The sequence below is a fragment of the Cyprinodon variegatus genome, unplaced genomic scaffold, assembly GCF_000732505.1.
Source record: "Cyprinodon variegatus isolate N-32 unplaced genomic scaffold, C_variegatus-1.0 Scaffold286, whole genome shotgun sequence".
In the NCBI taxonomy this organism is placed as follows: domain Eukaryota; kingdom Metazoa; phylum Chordata; class Actinopteri; order Cyprinodontiformes; family Cyprinodontidae; genus Cyprinodon; species Cyprinodon variegatus.
In genome coordinates, this window is record NW_015150739.1 from 373,217 (window position 1) to 395,485 (window position 22,269).

At 38.0% G+C, this 22,269-nt stretch overlaps 1 protein-coding gene across 1 annotated transcript; it reads right to left on the minus strand.

The window, feature by feature from the left end:
- Positions 1–5,876: 5,876 nt before the first annotated feature.
- On the minus strand, positions 5,877–21,623 carry LOC107090242 (G-protein coupled receptor 26-like). Its single transcript, XM_015383515.1, has 3 exons — positions 20,759–21,623; positions 19,486–19,599; positions 5,877–6,976 (listed from the first exon to the last, which is right to left on the minus strand). Exons 1-3 carry the CDS (start codon positions 21,424–21,426, stop codon positions 6,748–6,750), a joined length of 1,011 nt encoding a protein of 336 aa, XP_015239001.1. The 5' UTR covers positions 21,427–21,623; the 3' UTR covers positions 5,877–6,747.
- Between the last annotated feature and the right edge of the window lie 646 nt (positions 21,624–22,269).

Consider the following 22,269-nt stretch of genomic DNA (forward strand, 5'->3'; position numbering starts at 1 on the left):
AAAATAATAATGTAGCTCAAGAGGAATGCAATTTTTTTAAAAATATAATTAAACTGATTCTTGTTACAGGAAAGTCAATCACAGTAAGTCTGATTTGTGATGTGTAGCTGATGTTCTTTAGCAGAGGAAGCCAAAAAGTTTATTTAAAACTTTATATTATAAAGCTGAATATGACCAAGTATTGGATTTGACTTTTTATTAGATTATCCATTTAATTAATACATTAATGTATCATTCAAGACTAATTTGGATATATAATAATGACATTTAATAGACTTTAGGGTGGTGGTTGTGGGGACTGGCTGGGTCAAGAATAATGAATGTCATTAGTGGGGGGCTATATCCAGTCATCTTGCCCCAGGGCCAACCAAGGTTGTCAGTTTGCATATGATGAATCAACACAACGGAGCAGTGTGTCGTGGAACTCCCGTTTCATAACCAAATATCTAAAATCTACAGGTAACAATTGTCCATAAAAACTCAATAATTTTAACATTTTTATTCAGATTTTCATATTGATTTGGGGCTGGGTTTAGGTAAGGTCAGTCTAACACATCTAGCACATTCTGCTAAAAGTCTGGCATACTCGCATAGCGGGATTTAAGGATTCCCCTGTATTCAGCTCCAACCATCTTTCCCTCAACTCTGCACAGCTTCCTATGACAGCTAAAAAAATAATGTCCTCAACATGCTGCTGCCATCACCATGCTTCACAGTGCCAAATGTTCTGGGTGATTACGTAGTTGTCGGTAGCCTATTGTCTCTCAAAATTCTCCCTTTATTTGTCCAAATTTTGGCGGCTTCTCCCACATCTTTATGGTGCTCCCTGCAAAGCTTCCTGCAAACTTCATACAGGATATCTTTCTCTCAACAGTTACTGAGACTAAACTTTTCACTCCTTTACCCCAATGAACAGACTTTACTGGATTATCTGTAGGGCTTTATAGATTCAAAGGGGTCTAAATATATATGTCTGATAAACAAAAGCTTTTTTTTATTTTATGTGCATCATCCATTTCCACCTTTTAGTTCCATCACTTAAAATTCCACTAGAATATACAGAAAATAGGTTAGTGTTGGTATCTTCTGAAAATGCTGATAGGTTTAAGAAGAAGGAACATATTTTCCAAGGCACTGTATCTATAATAATCTATTATATTGTTTAAATTAGCAAGATGCTTCTTTCCTGAATCAGAGAGAAAGACAGGTTAAGGTTAAGAGGTTAAGAGGACTCACACACTGACATAGGAGTCCTTGACATAACCAGGAAACTTTGATAGGCAATGGAAGAAGCCAAGGCCCTTAATCAATAATCACAAAATAGATAATATTCATTGAGGTTAAAAAGTTAATATTATCATTGTTTTCCTGATTACAAAATATAATAAAGACATCCATGGTTTGTGGAATCTATCACGGAATTCCATTTAGTTGGGAAGCATACATTTAAACGTAAAGAGGGAGAATTTTTTAACACAAAAGTAACCTTTAAATAAGATTATTGTAATAAAAAAACAAAAATCAAATGCTTGTTTGAACATCGAAGCATTGAATCACACCACTAAAAACCAGACTGCAGGATCCGTATATTTGCAAAGCCAAATAGTGTTACCTCTTGGATATTCACTTACAGATATTTGAGGAATCAAACTGGTCAGCATGTACTATATATTAAATTACACACAACTTTAGATCCAACTAATGAAAAGAAACAAAGTTAATAAAAATATGTATATTCCTATTGTTATATTGTTTAAATATCTGAGGCATGTCAGAAATATATATATATTTATTCATATATATGTATAATTATATATTCATATATATATATATATAAGAATATATAATGTATGTATATTAATGTTATTTAAGAGTTATTTACTGTAATTTGCAAATTAACTGCTGTGGCTTTTCTCTTCTTGACTCTTCTTCTTCTTGGATTTTGGCAATTGTGATGCTTTACAAAAGTATTTATACTTGAGTCAAAAAGTCAGTTTGGGGCTCCAGAGGAGCTGCAGAGATCTAGAGCTATGGTGGGAGAATCTTTAAAAAGGAAAGCTATTTTAGTAGTTGTGTACTTCAGGAAAGAGAGGTAAAATGAAAGCCTTTGTTTGTTAAAGGAAAGTCACATAACGTCAGATTTAACATGGTGCAAATGGGGATAACCAAAAAAACATGGAGGTTGGTGCTCTACTAGATAAGTACAACAAAGGAAAATGTTTTGATTTACACTATAAATGGCAGAAAATAACTGTGCACGTCTTCTTAACAAAAAACAAATTTACATTGAAGCATGGTGGTGGCAAAATGAGTTCAGTGTCAGTCCATCTCTAAGCCTTTAGCCTATTTCCCCTGAAATACTTTGGGTCAGATGTACCTGTGCAGTTTCTGTCAATGTGACGTCAAAAGCCCCCATGTTCAATGGGTATAAACTAGTGTTGCACCGAATACCGATACCAGTATTGGACGGGGCCCCGATACTGCCCTAAAATGGTGGTATCGGTATCGGCCGATACTGCACAGCTAGGCATAGGGTATCGCTATCAGTGCCAGAAAATGGCATCGGCGCAACACTAGTATAAACTAGCAAACAATCGAAGCTTTACATTCAAGATGGATTTTGTGTTACTCACAAGAGACCAGCACAACTAAGAGACAAATGGCAATTCCACATCAGGAGAAAAAAGAATTCAAGTTTGAGCATGAGCTACAAGAACCAGCAGAAGAGTGCTGCAGTTCTGTGTTTTGGCTAGAGGTGGTAGTATCATTAGAAAACTCTGCATTGAGTTAAAGCCAGGAAATAGGATTCTGTGTTGGAAAATATGTCCAATGGCTTTTTCAATCATGAGCATGTGTCAGTGCCCCCTCCTTCGCAAAAGTATTCTACTTGAAATGCCTCTGCCAGTAATTTTGTATTTCACTTAGGGAGGCAGCAACTTGCCAGGAATCACCTAGTCAGCAGGATATCTCCATAAGAAGATGTCTGCCGGCATTGTCACTGGAAGTTATATTTACAATTTGTTAGTAAACAAATAGCTAAAAGAAAAAAAAACACCAGGAAACAAGCGTAGAAGTACTTCTTCATGCTTCGGCGTAATGGTGGACCGCTAGCCAAACAGCATATAAGTTACGCTTGGAATATATGGAAATAACAGATGTAAAATGTTTAATTGACAAACAATTAGCCAATTGACCGTTGACATTAGGCAAAGTGGCTAATGGTTTGTAGCCCCCACCACAGCTGAGATTTTTGGATTTTAATTTTTTTGGGAGGCAACCATATGTTCAAGAATGCCAGCCATCAATTAAGTGATTTTAGAATAATTTGGACTCTTAATTTCTGAGAAAAAAATCCTCTTTCATACCTTTAAAAGTAGGGTGATACTAAAAGAAGGAACTAATTATTAGCAGCCAGAGCAAAAATGCAATGAGGAATGAAAACTAAATTGACACAAGGATGAGCTTGACGCATTGGGGACAGCAAACAATGGGCAGTCATCGCCACCAAAGTATAAAACATTAATGGGGATATAACAGAGACAGCAGCAGTTATAATTGCAATACTGAGACACTTGTCTCCATGATATATGATTATAAAATAGGATATTTTCAAAGCAGTCTGTCACACAAAGCTTCAAGGATGAAGACCCAGAGGATTTTACCCAAACTGGCTTAAATCATATCATATAGGAAAGTTAGACAGAATTAAAATGTTTTCTATTTTCTTGTGTCGTGTCTGAAGCCTGTGTTTTAACCTCTACATGTATAAGCCATGAATTAGAATTTGGACTTTAGATTTTCCCATACAAGGTCACTTGGTTGGAGGAGATCAAGCAACTGTTACCTCAAAAAAAAAGTTTTACTCATACAAAATAAAATAAATAAATATATGGACAGAAAGCGACATTATATGCTGTGTGTCGAGCCCTCCCTAGCCATACCCCAAAGACTTGCAGCTTGGGCTACAGCAAAATGTTGATATACAGAATCTCAACTCCCAGGGAGCTAAATACATTTCACATGATTAGATTTAAAAGAGGTAAAACTTACTGTATTGTGTTTCTTCCAATTCACCAATGTAAATAAATCTAAAGAGATTCCAGGAATCTGAATATTTTTGCACCTGTTCAAGTTTTCCAATAGGATCGCACAGCATTTGAGATGTTTACATATTTTCAGTCCTTTTATATGTGATTTGGGTTTATCGTATGCTTTCATGTGTTTAACACAGCGGAAACTAGGATACTTTTCAAAGGGGACTTTAAACTAACTATGAGTTAGTTTTACTAATTACGTTTAAGTATAGACATGTATGACAGAAAAAAAACTGCAGATGAAACTGAGAGTAGTTGGTTCATTAAATCGTTCTCTATGGTTGTTCTCACACTTACACAGCCTCTGTGCAAAAAACCTGCACACAGCAAAATAAGCAGATAAAGGAAAATGCAGAGAGATTAGGTGACTGTGCAGATAAATATACCACCATGCACTTCCTGGGGGTCAAAAGATGTGCAAGAGATGGATTACTTTGTGCAAGATTTGTGAAATACATAGCTTTTCATAAATATTGTGCCCCAAATGCCTTTAATAAAACAGACAACTAGAACTGGTGGAGCCACTTTTATTTAGCTTAACGTTATGTTGTTCTGCACCTGTATAAGCTCCTCAGATACCATTATCCTGAAATATCGTCCTTCTTTTTAACTCCTTCCTTAATATGCATTGCTTCCATACAGCAGATAATGATGAACCCTAGAGTATCCCAGTCTTACTAAGGGACCAGGGTATATCAACAATAGAAGCTATCAACTTTAGATAGATGGTGTGAGGTACTGTGTTTCACTTGATCACAGAAACATAAATCATCATAAGGGCGTCATTATATGATTATCTGTCACCAATTTCATTAATTCTGGATCATGTCTGAGAGACAATCTGGCTTTTTAAAATGGTGATCTAGATATATTCCAATGAATTTTACTGATTTTGGCCTCATTCCATTTTCCATCACGCTTATCCCTTCCTGGGTGCTGGTGCCTATCTCCAGCTGTCATTTGGCAGAGGCGGGGTACAACCTGGACAGGTCGCCAGTCTGTTGCAGGGCAACACAGAGACAAACAGGTCAAACAACCACTCACACACCTAGACCTAAGGAGAATTAAGAGATGCCAATTAACCTAAAAGTCATGTTTTTGGACTGTGGGAGGAAGCGTGAGTCCCTGGAGAGAACCCATGCATGCACAGGGAGAACATGCAAACTCCGCCAGGAATCGAACCCGGAACCTTGTTGCTGCTAGGCAGCAGTTCTACCCACTCCCCAACTGAGCTGCCCTTTGATCTGGGCCTCAACTATTTAAATTTATTGGGACTATTTTCCTTATGTTGAGTCCAAAAAAAAAGAACTAATCTTATATGCTTTTTACTTTTACTAGGTTAATGTTAATCCACTGTTAGCACAAATGTGTGCAAGACAGCTGATGTTCAAAACTAAGAAAAGCAATTGAAAAAGTATGACAGTTACAGTAAACATAAAAGCCTCTGGTGTAATAATGATAAAATGGTAAGTGACCTCTGCTTGTATATATATCAAGTCCAAAGACCCCAAAGCGCTTTATCAACATTTAGCATATCATCCATTCATGCACACATTTGCACAATAATGCCTCAAGAAAATCAGTTTGACCAGTTAGCTATGAGACTTGCAAAACGTGTTTACAGATGTAGAACAAAATGAAAACTTAAACCTAAAAGCCACAGAGACTGTCATTTGGAGATTACATGTTTGCTGGTATTCGTTTGACTCTGGCTTTTGGTTACAGCATGGATGCTTTCTGTTTTAAAGCTATTCACTTTAGTCTAACAGGCATTTACCTTCTTTTGGGCAGGTAATTTAAATTAATTTAAATAAAGTTTTTTTAATCAATTTTAGGTTAGTATTCAGGGATCAAAAATGGATGCAGACAAATAGATTAAAAAAGGTTTTAAAAAATAACCAGATTTTGTAAGAAAGACACGTTTCATATACGGTAACAAACTTCAGTTTGGCCGACTCACCGAGGCATTCACAGAAAACCACTGAAAAAAAAAAAAAAAGGTAGAATGACCTTCAGAAAAATGTGAAACAGTAAACAAAATAAACTGAAAAAGGACAAAAAAGTGCCAGATTTTTCTAAAATTTCCACCATTAGGCCAATATTCCTGAGTCTACTAGCAGAGCAGCGATGTTTTCTGTTGTGTTTGTTTTCAACAAGAATACTTCTGAGAAAAGTATAATATTAACTACAGTGCTACATACTTACTCAAATAGTTTATAATTTTGTCACTTTCAGCACCTTACATTGACATCCAACTACTTTTTTCAAAATATATATATTAAAGGAAATATACAACAAAGTCACTTTATAACTGTACATGAGTGGAATCCTACCTTAGATGTAATAATAATTCTTAAAACTGACAGTACTTCCTGTAAGAACACCTCTGTCATTTCAGGTAAATAGAAAATCTGAAGTTTATTGTCCTCACAGCAAGATCACCGTGCTGATCTGCAGCTCTGGGCACTCACTGGTACTCCTGAGTGAGGTTTGCCTTTGCCATGGATGATTTGTTATTTTTTATTTACCTTGCTTTTTTATCATGTCGGACCAAATTTAAGCAGGCATGGACATGAAACAGCAATATCGTTCCTCATCTTCATCAGCAATGAATCAGGCTAGTATTTCCATCTGTGCTGCCATGCAACCTCATTTACTCAGCTGTGGGTATGCTGTTGCCCTGTTGCTCCGGCCGGCGTCCAGACGTATTTAGCGAACTCCGTTTTAGCAGCCTATTGATGATGTCCGTGCATGTCTTTTTGTACTGATGCCTCAGCAGGGAATACACAAAGGGGTCAAAGGCTGCTTTGCTGTATGCTAGACACTTGGAGACAATTCCCCAATGATGGTCGATAGGCACTGCTGGAAATAACTCCACGATCCTATGGGTGGAGAGACAAAAGAGATGGGTGATGAAAGTGATGAGAGGAGGAGGTGAAAAGGCAATAATGGAAAAGGTATGCATACCCAGAGCTTACATTGCAAAGATACTTGTTCAACCAGTTTGAAAGTTAAGAGTGTGTTTTTACTAATCCTGGTATTTAAAACTCCATTAATTCAAGTAAGAACTTATGTTTAAAGTTTCCATTTCTCCAAATTTTAACTTAACACTTACAACCCACAGTGTTAATTTTAAACAATGACATTTTTTTATCATCCAAATTTTACTGTTGTTGTCATTTGAAGAATAATCTGTGACAAATCTATTATTGTTCCATTTCCTTCTGCCTATATTAGTCTCCTCAGGGAAACTCTGCAGTTCATTCTGCAAGATCCCAAGGATGTAACAGGAAAAAAGGGGTTTCAATCAGTGGTGATTTCTGATTGAGTACTAGGGAGGGTCTATGAGAAATCCCTTTTGAGGTTTGAGCTTTGGCCTATTGAAGTAAGGAGCAAGAAAGTAGGGCCCTGATTGGATAACAGGTAATAAGTCACTTCAGGTGACGCTAAACCTCTGAGACAGTCTATGGAGCAGGGGCAGGTCATGAAGCTCGGTGCTCGATGCTGCGGCCAGGCAACGAGAAGGTTTTCCTCATGAGTCGAGAGGAAAACGTATTAATTCAGTCAGAAAAGTCATTGTATGTTGAACTCTTGCCATGGTTCACAACAGCAATTTTCCCCCGTCGCAGTAATGTGTTTTATGTGTTTAAATATTTGTTAATGCAATAAGGTATGTTCTGATTTAATTAACATCACGGAGGCTCCCCTGTTTCAGAGAGTAGACACCACTGATTTCAGTATAGCCCCTCCACCCTGTTATGTGTCGAAAAAAATACAAAAGGAGGTGGCCAAGACATAGCTTCTGAGTGACCTCAACTGGCTGCTTCCAGTATGGAGGAGCAGCAGAAGGTCTTTAGAACTGAGCGATCTCCTCCCCATCCCAAACATTTTCTTATGTTGTTAATTCTGTCCTTTTTGTCCAGATTTTTGCTATATTTAGTTTCAACCATCTTTTTTTTTTAAACAGCCCAAACCAGCTTCATTGTGCCTACTGGAGAAAACAATCTCAATGAAGTAATGCTGCCACCGCCATGTTTAATTGGTGGTAAGTGTGTTTTCAGACTGCATTTTTTTTCACTATTAATAGCAGATCCAAAAGGAAACATTCACTGTCATCTGACAGGAGCAGCGTCCTCCACATATTTGGTGTGACACCCACTTGATTTTATGGCTAAATGCAATGCAAATGATTTTTGGAGGGGTTTCAACAATAGCATCATTCTCTCCACTCTTTCATATACTGTAGGAAGATTTATTAATAATAATAGTAATGGTTGTCTGGTCCACAGATTCTCTTTAGTTTTTTCTCAGATTTAAAGTTTTTCTCACTCAGTAATTTTCTAAAATTGGAATACTGTAATATAACCCCATACTTCTTAAAACTTCAAAAAAAGAAACCTTATCCCTTCCATATGATCTCTGTTCCTTGGTCATCATGATGCATTTTGCTTTATGTTTTCTGCAAAGCTCTGAAGCTTTCACAAATAAGATGGATTTAGACTGAGATTAAATTAAATAGAGATGGATTTTTTTACTCATTAGGTGACTTGTGAAGGTAATTGGTTTCCCTGGATATAATTAAGGGGTATTAGAGTCAAAAAGTAGTAGCCATTCAAAATTTCCCCACTTTCATTGATGGGCCCTTGGCTGGTACTTGTTGGGATCCCTGCGATTCCTTTTTAAACATCAACATTTCTACTTAAATATTTTTTCTGTCATGATTTTGTGGACATTAAAATCTAAAGAGAAGCGCCTTCTCCTGGTCAGACCCTGTAATTCAGTGAAAGGGTGGAGCCAGAGTAAAAAAAAATATGCACACCCAGGAAAAGGGGGATTTTGCTAGGAGTTGCAGGGAAGTGGGCTAACATTTGGCTGGAGTTTGACTGGGAAGGGCCATTTTGAATGGCTGTACAGAACGCAGTTTAAAGGTATTTGTCAAAAACAAAAAAAATGTTAAAGCCATAGATCACCTAGACCTATTCAACTTTTTGTTTATGTATCTAAATGATTAAATTTGAAGGAAAAAGAATGCTTGAATCCACTCAAGATTTACCCAGTCTCTAATGTGATAATAGTACAAAATCTATTTCTTCATTTACTGGAAAATGGTTGACAGTTTATATACACTAGTTAAAAATATGCCAATAAGTAATTATGGGACAAACATTAACTTTGTGTCGTTTCCATATCAGTGAGCAAACATGAAAACTTTCTTCAGCTTTACTGCTTTTCACATTCCTTATGTGGTCTTGTTAAACTTTTGAAAATATGAGGGATTCTGAGTGACTGCACTCTGGGTGATTACTGTGTTCAAAGTAAAGCTCTGTCAGCACATTAAAGCTGGCCTTATGGGCCAGGAGATTTTGACGGACGCTTGCTTCACTACACCCCAGAGGAGTTTAAATCAGCTGCCAGGCCAAAAACTGTTGGTATGGTGACCCTAAAATCATATGACAACCAGAGAGGCAGTAGATGAGCTTTCATCCATCCTCTGTAGTCAGTCTTAATCTCATTTCGGGTCATAGAGGTAGCAAGTCTAAAAGGAAAGATCTAGGAGGGAAACCCTCTCAGTGAAATTCCCCATCTTGCTGTGGGGCAACCCAAAGTTTCTTCATGGCAGAAAGGATTAAGGCATATTCTGGTCCAGGTTTTCCTCTCATTATTTAAGTAAAACTCCACATGTCAAATTAATATTGAAAAACGAATCAACCATTTACAGAAAAACATGTGTTTTTCATAACTGGCAGAATGCGATAACACAACACATTTTCTGATTGTGTAAGCAGATGGAAAGCCTGTATTAATCTAAAAGCAAAGCCAAGCTAATTTAATTTCAAAAAGCTTCACTTCCTTCCGCCATCACCAAAATAAAGCGGGGTGTAAAGCATGTTTTAAAAAAAAAAATCAAATGTACCAGTGTACTGAAGCTGCTCTGGAGGCAGAAATGTCTATGAAAGCAATTGATACAAATTAATAGTTTAATCAATGAACCAGGGCTGTAACGATTATTTTGCAAATCGATTAATCTGTCGATTATTTTTAAGATTAACCGATTAATAATCGCATAGCCAAATGTTCGTTAAAAAATATCTTTTTTTTTTTTTTTTAAACAAAATTAAGCCTGGTGAAACTAAAACTTTTCCACTTGAGGGGTTTTGGGTAAAGAATATTGGCAGGAGAATAAAATGTATTTATCTTCAATGCATTTTTTTTTAAATTAGATATATTTTCTGCTCTAAGAGGGTTGCTCTGTCAGCGAAAAGCATATTTTACAGTCTCTATATTCAAGTTAACAAAGAATCGATTACTAAATTAATTAACGATTATTTCAATAATCGATTATTCACGATAAATTCAATTAATTGTTACAGCCCTACTGAGAACCCTTTTTTAATTTTATTTTACCATGGTTTACACACATACAGGAACTCTTGCTTTCCATGCTTATCTTTGCTATTTTAGCTGAGTTTTTATTTAAATAAGTGTAAATGCGAATTTGGTTTGTCTAGAATACCGCAAGAGGTAAATAACTGGGGTCTTTCAGAGAATTGGGGTCTTTGGCCATAGAATAAACAATAATGCTTTTCACAGTCTCAAACCAACATCAAATAAATGTAAGCAGATCCATTTAACATGCCCGATAGGGACAGCTTTGATGAGGAAAAAGCCAAAAGGCCAGTATTCTCTATATCGGGGGGAACTAGAACAATCTGTTGAGAGGACTTTTTTTTTAGCCAAAGAAGTTAGGCATTGGCGGTAGATTGAAATGAAAAAAGGGGGGAAAAAAGTTATTTTTCCTGTTTATTACAATATTCATTGCAGGAGGCCCAGCAAGTTGGTAGCAGTGATCTAGACAGAAAACACCATAACATTACGGCAAAGAAAATGTTTTGAAATTCCTTTTGCATTATAAAGCATTTCAGAGCATATTCGCTTTAAATAAGGTAGCTTTAATACTCATTGGTTTCATTTGGTCTCTTTGGCTTTTATTGTTTAGATTATATTTATTAACCATCTGAACTTGTAACGTGTATTAGTTCGTTAACAGAAAACACTGAGTCGACAAACCTGAAGAAGATTTATCATAAATAAAAAAAGGTATGAAATGTATATTTTCCATTTTAAACTATAGTTTAAAATGGAAAATGTTCTCCTTTTATTCTACTCAACAATATGTATACAGGTTATGTTTAATAGACAGTAAATTTGTCTTATTTTATTTTACCAATATGTTGCTAACCTGTTTAGTTTAGTTTCAGTAAGATCAGAATAGAAAAAAGTATATCATGAAGCAAAAGTTGCTCAAAGCAAAGTTTTCTGATTCTGTGATGACAAAAATCTAATTCTTTTGAAGCCATCTGGACATGGAAGAACATCTGGTCCTCTGAGAAAATGGCTATTCTTTTTTGTACTTCCTTCAAGGGAGACATGTAACAGACTTTATAATGCTTGCTCTATTTGAACTCAGAAGCTGGGGTTGCAGGGTTCTGAGATATCAAAGTCGCCTGGAACTAACCTCACCTGCAAGCTGAATTCTCGCGAAAAGTTCACGAACACAAGATATTCCATCTTGTAACACCACAGCAGAGGTGGGTAGAGTACCCAAAAATTGCATTTAAGAGTAGCACCAACTTCAAGAAACATACTGAAGTACTGAGTAACTGATCTACTCACTGCCCGTGATCATAACAACTGATTTAGTGCTTTACAAAATAATTAAAATTAATAAAATATGAATTGATATGCACATTATGGTGTTTCAAAATAATAAGATATAAATAAACATAAAACAATTAGGAGTGAGGAAAACTCTTCAAAATATGTTTTTGGGTTACAAAACTTACAAAATGAATAGCTACAGTATGTAGAATAGATTACATTACAATAAACTTTTCACTGTATTTTCTCTCAACCTCCAACTTACATGGTAAACTCAGCAGATGGAAAATAACATTTAACAAATAAGCATTGAGTACAAAAAAGAAGAAAGTGTGTCTCTCAGTGGTGCATGTTTAAAACAAGCCTGTTTCCATTTAGTGAAGTTCCTCACAATGGATGGAGTAGCCAGTAATTTGATATATCATATCAATACTCAAGCAAAACTAAAGTGCAATGCCGTAAAACTACTCCTAAAAGTGTTATTTTTTTAAACTTCCTATAATTATTGTAACTGAGTAAATATAACTACTTACTACCCATCTTAGCACTTCAACCTAAATCTTTCAAGTCCTGCCAAAAACGGGTTTTCAGCTACGTTGGTTTAAGTCGGGACATAGAGCTGTGACTAACACAAAAGCCTCTGAGCCCACAGACAGACCAAAATAAGTATGGAAGAGCAGAAGGATGCTCTCAGAGCTGCTGCTATCACATCTTTTTTAAGAATCCACAATTTAATCTCAGAAAGACGAACAGCAAGAATGTAACAGCATTAGTTCTGGTTTCGGCTTGTATTTCATGTGACCTTTGGCTATAACCAAAGTTTGGTAGGGAAGCACGAGGTGTTGCTTCACCGAAGCTGAAGGGGTCCATGGAAGCAGTCCCAGATGAATACTGTGTTGAACTACAACTGAGTGCTACATATTATTAATCTGAAACACCAAAGTCAAAATTTCAACAATAAATAAAACTATAAACTATAAAACTATAAAAGAATAAGATTTCTCACCAGCTCTAAGCTTGAAACCCAAAATGGAAGGAGGATCACACTCATGCTAAAATGTATAATGTGTTTATTTGTGATATCAACAACCATGTAAATTCAGTGTTTGCATAGTTTGATTTTAATTTACTGAGCTAGCATTTCCTTATATTGGCAAATTAAAATCAAATCACTAGAATTCTGATATTTGTCTGCAGAACTTGTAAAAATTCTGAAGAGGTTAGATCAGCTGCGCCTGACACAGGAGAACATTTCAGGATTGCAAGATACTTGCCTCTAAGGACCATCACATCTTAAATGTAACCATGGCTGAAAGCAGTTTGTCCAACATATGTTTGGTTTGTCTACAGACTAGGGACAGGCAGTGATAGATTCTCACAGTATGAAAGCCTGAGCAGAAATACACTGTTTTGTGTTCAAAAAAGAAAAGAAAGAAATAAAGCCCCAACTGACCTTTAAGATTCAATTACTTTCCGTCAAACACCTTGAAAATGTCCTTGTTAAACTTTGAGATTTTCAGACAAAAAGCCGATTGTTAAGGCGTGCTCTTTTAGATCTTTGGTTCTGTTCAAGCTTTTAATTTGTCTTTTATTAATCCTGTTGTGAGTCATATTATGTCATGGTTGCTCTGTTTGGCTATATTCTCTGTTTAGGGTCTTACTTTGTAATTTAGGTTATTCTCTGTTTGTTGTTATGATTGAACTTGTTTTGAAATATTTCTTATTTTACCTTTTCCTTTGTGTCTTAGATTAATCTTTAGATGTTTATGCATGGTTTTATAAGTTATCTCACGTTTTCTCCAGTCTCTTTCCCTGTCCACTAGTTTTCCTTTTGCCATCCTATTTTACATTATTTGCATTATCTTATGGCACTGTCACACCTTGACTATTTAGCGAGCATTTGCCTGACATCCCAGAACCTTATAAAATGCTGGCATATGCTACATTTTCTATGTATTTTTTCAATTTGGGGTGTATACATGGAGTATTCATAACAAGTTCAGAACTTAAGTCCAACGACAGCCTAACATATGCATAATGCACGGCAAAGTTATGCCCATGAAATGTCACGTGCCATTGTTTTGAGAGGGGCAGCAATGCGCCCAAAGGCACCCGGCCTGAACAATAAGCACAAAAGGATTTCTATAAACTTCGCTGTATAACCTAGCAAAAAAAAGAAAGAAGGTTAGCAGTCGCAGCAGATTCAGCATCATGTCTGCTAAGAAGTTTGTTGGTCATGATCATGGGCATGAACGCAGGGAAGATCCATCACACTCACCTTCAACCTAACCCTACAACTGGAGCAGAGTCAAATTAATGAACCTTGCTGGATCCTACATCTCTTGTGGAACTTCTGAAGTCTGGAGGAGTACTAACGGTTTCCTCCTAACAAAGCGCTGGCAATACGCCATTCTACAGTATCTGTAAGTTAGAAACACATTCAGTGGTCATCTAGAACACATCAAATACGTTGATATGCGTTGGAGATAAGTTCTTGATAAGTTATGCATCAGTTATGCAAAAGTTACTCAGCTTTTGGATAAGCTAGACACCACGACTTATGACTAACTTACAATTAATGTGTGTCAACGATCTCATACACCCCTGTAACTTATGGCCCACGTATAAGCATACGCTGGCATACGTCTATTTTACGTCAAAATGTCTTGACATACTAGCCGACATGCTTCAGCGTGCTCGGAACTGAGATAAAACGTACCTACAGGAGACATTTGTTTGGTTTATTAATTAGCACCAGCACAGCGCAGCAGGGATGAATAAGCCAATGACGTCAGATCAGTAGATTAATATAGGAAACGAATGAATACTGAAAAAAAAAAAAAAAGTGAAACGAAGCATAGTGAGTTGAAGCGGTCAAAGAAAATTATGTACACATCCATGGGGGAGTAGCGGCCTAGTGGTCAGGGCATAGGGCTTCAAATCCTGAGGTTGTTAGTTTGATCCCCCACTCCCACAGACTGCCACTCTGGGTCCCTGAGCAAGACCCTTAACTCCACACTGCTCTCCGGGCACTGCACAATGGCAGCCCACTGCTCCCCAAGGGCATAGGTTAAATGCAGAGAATTCATTTTGTTGCTCTGTACTTGTGACAGTGGAATGACAACACAGTTAAATTCTGTTCTAAACTTCCTTGGTGCACAAACCCACCTCTATTTGTGTCTCCATCTCCACAACATACATTCATACCCAGGCACACCATACACCACATTTCCATTTATGTCTCCTACAGTACCCATAAGTTATCCACCTATGGCAGCATTTTTGCCAGATTTTTTGTACGTTGGCATACGCTGGCTAAATCGTCAAGGTGTGACAGCCCCTTTAGACTCTGTTCCTGTTTGTATTGTGTCAGTTTATTCTAGTAACATTCACTCCTGTTGTATTTTCAAGTTTGCTCTCCATCACTCCCTGCTGCCATTCTCCCTTTCCCTTTATTTCCCTTCTAGTCTATTCTCTGCACATCTGCTCCCAGTTGGATGATTATTCCAGAATATTCTATAAGCCCCCCCTTCATGCACTACCCCTTTACTATGGAGTGTCACTCCCAATGAAGTCATACTTGCAGCGGTGGAGGGCATCTTGATTGAAAGTGGGGGAAAATGAATGGAATTGGGATGCCCTCCAATGGAAATGGAAAGAGGCCATTGCTTTGGCTAGACACTGATGCCCCATGTGGGTCGGCTGTAGCTCTGTGGTGCAGGTTGAAATCAAACATTTGACCATTTATCAAAAATATATGTAAACATTCAAATAAAACAATTTCCAAGTGCACATTTTCTTTTTGGAATTAACGTCTTTTTTGTTGTCCCTAAATTTTGATTTTGTATCGGTGTGATGAAGATGCAGCAAAACAGCTGAACTTACATTTAAGTCTTTTTTCCAATATAATAGTGGCCCGCCATTACACCCGTTGCCAAATTCCAGCTAGGCTGTGTCAGAACATCTGCCCTAATAACTATATAGGGCAATATTTATATAAGTTGTGCCATTTTAAATGTATCTGAACATCTTGTGGATGAAAAAGTAGTGGACTTGAAATTTTCAAATTTGCACCTTAAAAAGTAGTGATCATCCATGGTCACTAGACGAGCAGATTTATCTCAGATTGCTTTGCGAGAACTCTCCCAGCATTTCCTAAACATGCTGCTATGCTTCTATGAAAGTTTGTACAACAATGGTAAAATTGTACAAGTCATAGTAAGCAACAAGGGCACATTTTTCAGGTTTCTCAGTAGACCAGTTTTCTAAAGCTGCCTGTTGCATACATTCCACAGTGCATCCTGGTGCCTTGTGATCCACAGGTAAACGTAATGCCATTCAAAATATGATTCATCAGTCCAGGACACCAGCCCTTCCACCCAGTGGCGGTGTCTGATGTGGGCAACATGAGTAACAGCCCAAGGCGCCTTTGCCAAATAGTGCCTCCCTCCTGATGTTCCACGTTCACTCCTTCGAGCGCTTGCAACTGTTTGAGCTGGAGCGAGTGTTTACATGGCGCTTAAGATGGACTCGTATAAAAGGAAGTTATCAGGAGTTCAAAAGAGAAATACTGATAGAAGAAAAGCATAATTTATGCACTGCTCAAAAAAAGGGAATAATTAAATGGAACATCCTATTTCTGAATTCATGACATTGGATTGGATTTGGAGTCGCAAACAAAGTTAACTTGGATGTAATGTCCTTTAAACAGGTCAAAATGAGGCTCGATATTATGTGTTGCCTCCAGATCCCTGTATGAACCCCCTACAATGCATGGGAATGCTTTTGCTGAGTAGGTGGTGTCCTGAGGGATCTCCACCCAGACCTGAAGTAAAGCATCCAGCAACTCTTGGACAGTCGCTGGTCCAACATGACGTTGGTGGATGGATGGAGACATGATGTCCCAGATATGCTCAATCGGAATTCAGATCTTGCGAAAGGGCGGGCCAGTTCTTAGCTTCAATGCCTTGATCTCGCAGGAACTGCTGACACACTCCAGCTACATGAGGTCTAGTATTGTCCTGCATTAGGAGGAACCTAGGGTCAACCACACCAGCATATAGTCTTACAAGGGGTCTGAGGATCTCTTCTTGGTACCTTATGGCAGTCATGCTGGCTATAGTGAGCATATGGAGGGCTGATTGGTCCTCCAAAGAAATGCCACCTCACACCATTACTGACCCACTCCCTAACCGGTCATGCTGAAGGATGTTGCAGGCAGCAGATCAGTCTCCACAGTGTCTCAAGACTGTCACATGTTCTCAGCGAAACCCAAATTTTATGTGAGAAGAGCACATGCCAAAAGTGGTGATCCTAGTGTTCTCTGGAAAATGCCAAGCGTCCTGCACGGTGTTTAGCTGTGATCACAAGCCCCATCTGTGGACATCAAGCCCTCAAACCATTATCATGGATTTGTTTTCTAACAGTATGTGGAGACACATGCACGTTTGTGGCCAGCCGGAGGTCATTTTGCAGCGCTCTCGCAATGCTTCTCCTGTTCCTCCTTGCACAAAGGCAGAGGTAGCGGTCCTGCTGCTGGGTTGTTGCCCTCTTACACCCTCCTCCATCTGTCCAGGTGGACTGCTGCTGTATATTGTGCCTTTATTTTTGGAGCAGTGAATAATTATTTGATTTCAGATTCTTCTTTTTAATTTCCTTTTTTTGAACCATTGACACTTGTTAAAGATATTATTTTAGGTACAATAAAGCATGTTTATTAACTTCTGAGAAGACTATAGAGAGAGAGATCTCATTTTGTTCTTTATAATGACAGTGAGGAGATTTTAATTATATTTTTTAAATTAGATTTTATCTTTTAGTAAACTTTGAGTATTATGTCAAAGTAGAGTCAAGTGTGCTCTTTTTTTAGAAATCAAAATGTGCTAAACCTAATTCTGATATAACACTACAGTGCTGTTGTGATATATTGGATAAGTCTAAATAGATGCATTGTCCAATCCATTAAAAATATAATCTGAATAGAAATGTAATGTTTTTATACGTTGTTTTTCTGTGGAAGGGTGATGATATATGTTAACTAAAACATGTAAACCTAAAAAAGTGTCTGAAATGTGTAAATCATTTCCAGGTGGGACCCTACTGCACTTTCATAATGTATGCTTAAGTCTTCTAAGGCTGTTTGATGTCATAATTCTGTTACTGACCAAAATGCATTAAGACTGCTATATCTAACAAAGCTCATGTCGTTCAGGTGTGAGGATGCAGAAGGAGAGACAGAAGGGAAGAAGGGTGATAAACAGGGAAAGGCAACAAGTTGGTCTAATTCTAGGTGGAAATGTAAGAACAGCCATTTGATACCAAGAGACCCCTTAATATACTGAAAACACTAGCAAGATGTGTAATTTATTAAAATCTATTAAATAATGCTTCTTTGATTATATTAATTAGTGGCAAAGAACACAGACAAAAAGATGCAAGTCAGTGATGAATAATTTTTGGGATAAATTGCACTTTAAAGAGTAGTCGTAATGCAAAATAATTTTTACTTGTAGATAAGTGATAATTTCCTAAAGTAACAATACCCTTACAGGAAATAGGTACTGTACTGTAAACCGTTTCAGAATTTTTTGGTATGTTAACTGATGCAAGGTGGATTGGACGCTAAAGGTGTAGTTTGCCCGGGGCCCCAAATGGGCTAGGATCGCCCCTGCACTGCTCTGTGATCAAATTATGAGCCCCTGGTCTGGTCATTGTTAGTTTTGCAGTGGTGTACAGGGTAAGCATAAGGATAAATTTGTTTATAACATGTTATCTGAGACTTTTTCTTTGGCGATATGCTGATTCAGCATATGTTTGAAATAAAATACATAAAAAACAGTCCATTTTGGCAGGAGAAAATTATAGCAGCTTCTATTTAGACAGTTGACAAGCACTGCAGAGCAATAGGTGGAATAGGGGCCATCCCCTCAAGCATTAGACTCTATATTGAAGAAGATAACTCCAGTCATCCCAGCACTCTCTATGGCCTCTTAGTAAACTGCATTTCCATTTAATCATAGCAACAATATGGAGTAAGATGTTAGCAGTTCTGTTACATTTAAATGTTGGTTTGCCTTGGTACTGGTATTTTGACAAGGATCTTTGAGGAATCTAAATGTCCTAAGAGGTCACTTGTAAAACAGACCCTATGACTCCCGTTTGTCCTTCAGAAAATTACAGTCAACCTTTGGAGACAAATCAAATTTATTTCCAGACACAAAACCACAGATAAATTATATTTGGTCATGTTCCAGACAAGACCTAACCACAGGAAATGTTTATTCACTGGGCACAGAGGCTTAACTGACTTATTTGGTCTTTATCTTGATATCTTTTTTTTTTTTTTACGCATTAAATTATTCAAAGAAGAAATAAATAAAAATGTTCTTCCCATTATACGAATGTATCTTTTTGACACCCATCCTTTCACCTATCATTTAGATCCTCCTTTCTCTCTCCTATGGCCTTCTTTGGCATCCCCTCTTGAAGTAGTGATTGATGCCAGTAAATTCATCAAAGTGGGGATGCACCGGACGAACTTGAGGAGGAAAGTGCCAATGCAGCAGCAACAACAGCCGGACAGAGGCATATTACTTATCACAAGGTCAGCCACTCTCATCTTCCAAACTCAGCTCATATGGAGAGGAAACAAGCAGGAAGTGGAAGAGCTGGTGTGTAAGAGGGTGGTAACCAAAAAAACTCTGTCAGGTTTAGTTTGTGTTACAGCACTCACCTCGTGATCACATAGGGAGCAAAGCAAAGCATGAAGGTGCCGATGAAGGTGCTGATCTTCCTGGTTGCTCTCTGTCGCCGCCTCCTCTGCTCTTCAAGGCAACGCTGACGGACACTGGAAAGAAAGACAGCTGGTTTATTGTCAGTGGGGCAGATTCTTAGCTAAGTGTGTGTAGGAGGGGATTCTGAATTTCTGTATCATAAGGACATTACACATCAGGACTCAACATGAGTTAAGCTGCTTATTCAAAACAAGGTGACATTTTTAGTGGAATAATTTGTGAAGCTTTGATGCTTTCTTTGCATTTGAATGGATTGTGAAACCAAACTGCTTTAAATGCTTAATGTTTTTTTTTTTTTGCTTTTCCAAATAAAACTCTGAAAAGTGCAGCCTGCATTTGCTTTTAGCTTCCCTGATCAAACATATTGTAGAAGCACTTTTCACTGCAGCTAGAGTAGCAGATATATCTTTATTAACATTTAACATTAAGAGAATGACAATATTCTCAATTCTTCTCAGCTCAGCAGCTCCACTTTAGTCAGACTGGAATGAGAGTCTCTAAGCTGCGAAGTCTTCTCACAGATCCACACATCTTTACACTTAGATCTACACTTTGATTAGACCATTCTTGCAAACACACAAGCTTTTATCATTCCAATGTAGTTTATGTTTTTATGTTTTATTCAGCCCAACTCTGGCTTTATGTTTATGATAACTGTCAGGCTACAAGGCGAACCCCCATCTTGTTTCAAAATCCCCAATAGGTGGTAAAATGTTTCTTTGTTTTGTTTTAGCATAAAATGTGGCTAAATCCTGTAGGAATTAATTCCAGTGGTATTTAGGGTGTTTTTGGTTTTTCTCTCTATGCAAATATCATTAATGGGCTTACACCAAACAATTATTTGTGCTCTTGACTCATTTGATCAGAGAACATTCTTTCCCATTGGTACAGTAGTCCCCTACATGACTTAGGTTGATTGATTGGCTTTATTGATCTAATGTGAAGAAATGTACCCGTTACATAGGCTCAAAAAGTCAATGGAGAAGAAGAATGTGCCAAAGGAAGAAAAAGGTGCATGGGATCTATACAGTCTATATAGTGCATCAACATATAACTGCTTTTTTGTTTTTTGTTTTTGTTTGTTTGTTTTGTAGAATTAGACAGATGCCTACCCTTAAAAACAATCTAAGCAGATTTAAACACTTTGAACATGCATCTCCACACCAACAAACTCTAACCAGCTCATTACTACAAAGGAAGACAGGAGCTCACCTGGGGTGTATGTCCACAAGCAGCACCAAAGTTTGCATGGTTATTATATCGATCCTCTTGCAGTGAAACCGAGCCACTTTAAGAACTTTGAGGTATGTGAAACATAAAACTATAAAGGACAGAAGGAAGGTGAAGGAGTGGAAAAACACGGTAAAGACAATAAACTGGGTCCTGTTGTTAGATCTCGAGTTGGACAAGGTGCAGGACGCGTAAAGCCGATGGTAGCCCACCCAGGACAGGCAGGCGGCCACCGTGGAAAAGGACATGGAGTGCGCCCACGTGTAACCGAGCACTAAAGCTGCGTCCTTGTGGCGCATCTTGGAATGGTACCTCAGGGGGAAAACCACCGCGATCCACCTGTCAATGCTCAGAGCGGCCATGCTCAGCATGGAGTTGGTGGACAGGAAGGTCTCCAGGAACCCCGCGATCTGACAGAAGCCGTGTCCCCCCGGCTGAGCCCGGCTGACGAGTCCCACCAGAGTGAGCGGCATGTTCGCCACAGTCAGCAACAGGTTGCAGAAGGTTAGATTAAGATTGAACAGTCCGGGTACCTGCCTGCGGATCTCCGGGTTGTAGAGAAAGCAGATCAGCACCAGGATGTTGGAAAGCAGCGACACTATAATGATCACAACTACCAACACGGAGAGAATTACCTCCGCAGTGTCCATCCTGGGGCCCCCAAAACTCACTTCTCCACACTTTTAGCGCGCATATCCAAATCCCATTCGCAGCTCAATAACTGCTTTATAACAGTAATAATAATTAAAAGAACAACATCCATGTGTCGATGCATTCTCAAATATCTCCAGACTTGGAGATGCGTCATTTGTTCCCTCTCAACCAGCCTACATTGTATTGGATTCGCAGATGATGGAGGGATTCCGGTATATTTCAAGGAAATCTTGGGATTGGAAATTATAGGTGTCCTTTGTAAGCTGCGGGAAGCGTCTCATGCCAGAGCTGTTCTGTTCTACAGCTGCTGCGCCCTGCAGTGGGGAGTTTATCCTGTGATGCCTCGCTCTCCAGGCATCACCCCTCCATGCACACATTGTGCGCGTCGAGCGCTTTTTTCCAATGATCATGATATACCAAATAAAAGTAAATTCAATATAAATATATAGATATACATTTAAATCTTAGTAGTCATTTGATTGATGCATACGTCTAATTATTTTTACATTTCTTTTGATTTAATAAACACATTAAATCAAATTGAATATGGAAATCCTTCAAGTCTGGATGGATGAATGCGCATGGAATCAGTTCAGCGTTCACATCTAAAGCGAGATGCGGATTTTTTCCTAAAGACAAAGTTTTTTCTCACTCTCAGATGTGACATCAAAACCACATCTTCACCCTTTTAGGAGACTTAAAACTGGCTAAATTATTTAGATGTCCCGAAAACCACAGCAATGGATGATATGTTTTTGGAGACAAGTTCATTGGTCAAATAAAACTGTAATTTAACTGTTTGGCAGTGGCTTGGACAGACCTTCTGAAGAGCAGGCGTA

What these genes read in the sequence shown, in the direction of transcription:
- LOC107090242 (XM_015383515.1), bottom strand. Translation starts at nt 21,426, where the DNA reads ATGGACACTGCGGAGGTAATTCTCTCCGTGTTGGTAGTTGTGATCATT. An exon ending in CTTGTGGACATACACCCCAG is followed by an intron (nt 19,600 to 20,758) that starts GTGAGCTCCTGT and finishes CTTTCTTTCCAG; the next exon opens with TGTCCGTCAGCGTTGCCTTG. An exon ending in GCTCCCTATGTGATCACGAG is followed by an intron (nt 6,977 to 19,485) that starts GTGAGTGCTGTA and finishes CTCCACCCATAG; the next exon opens with GATCGTGGAGTTATTTCCAG.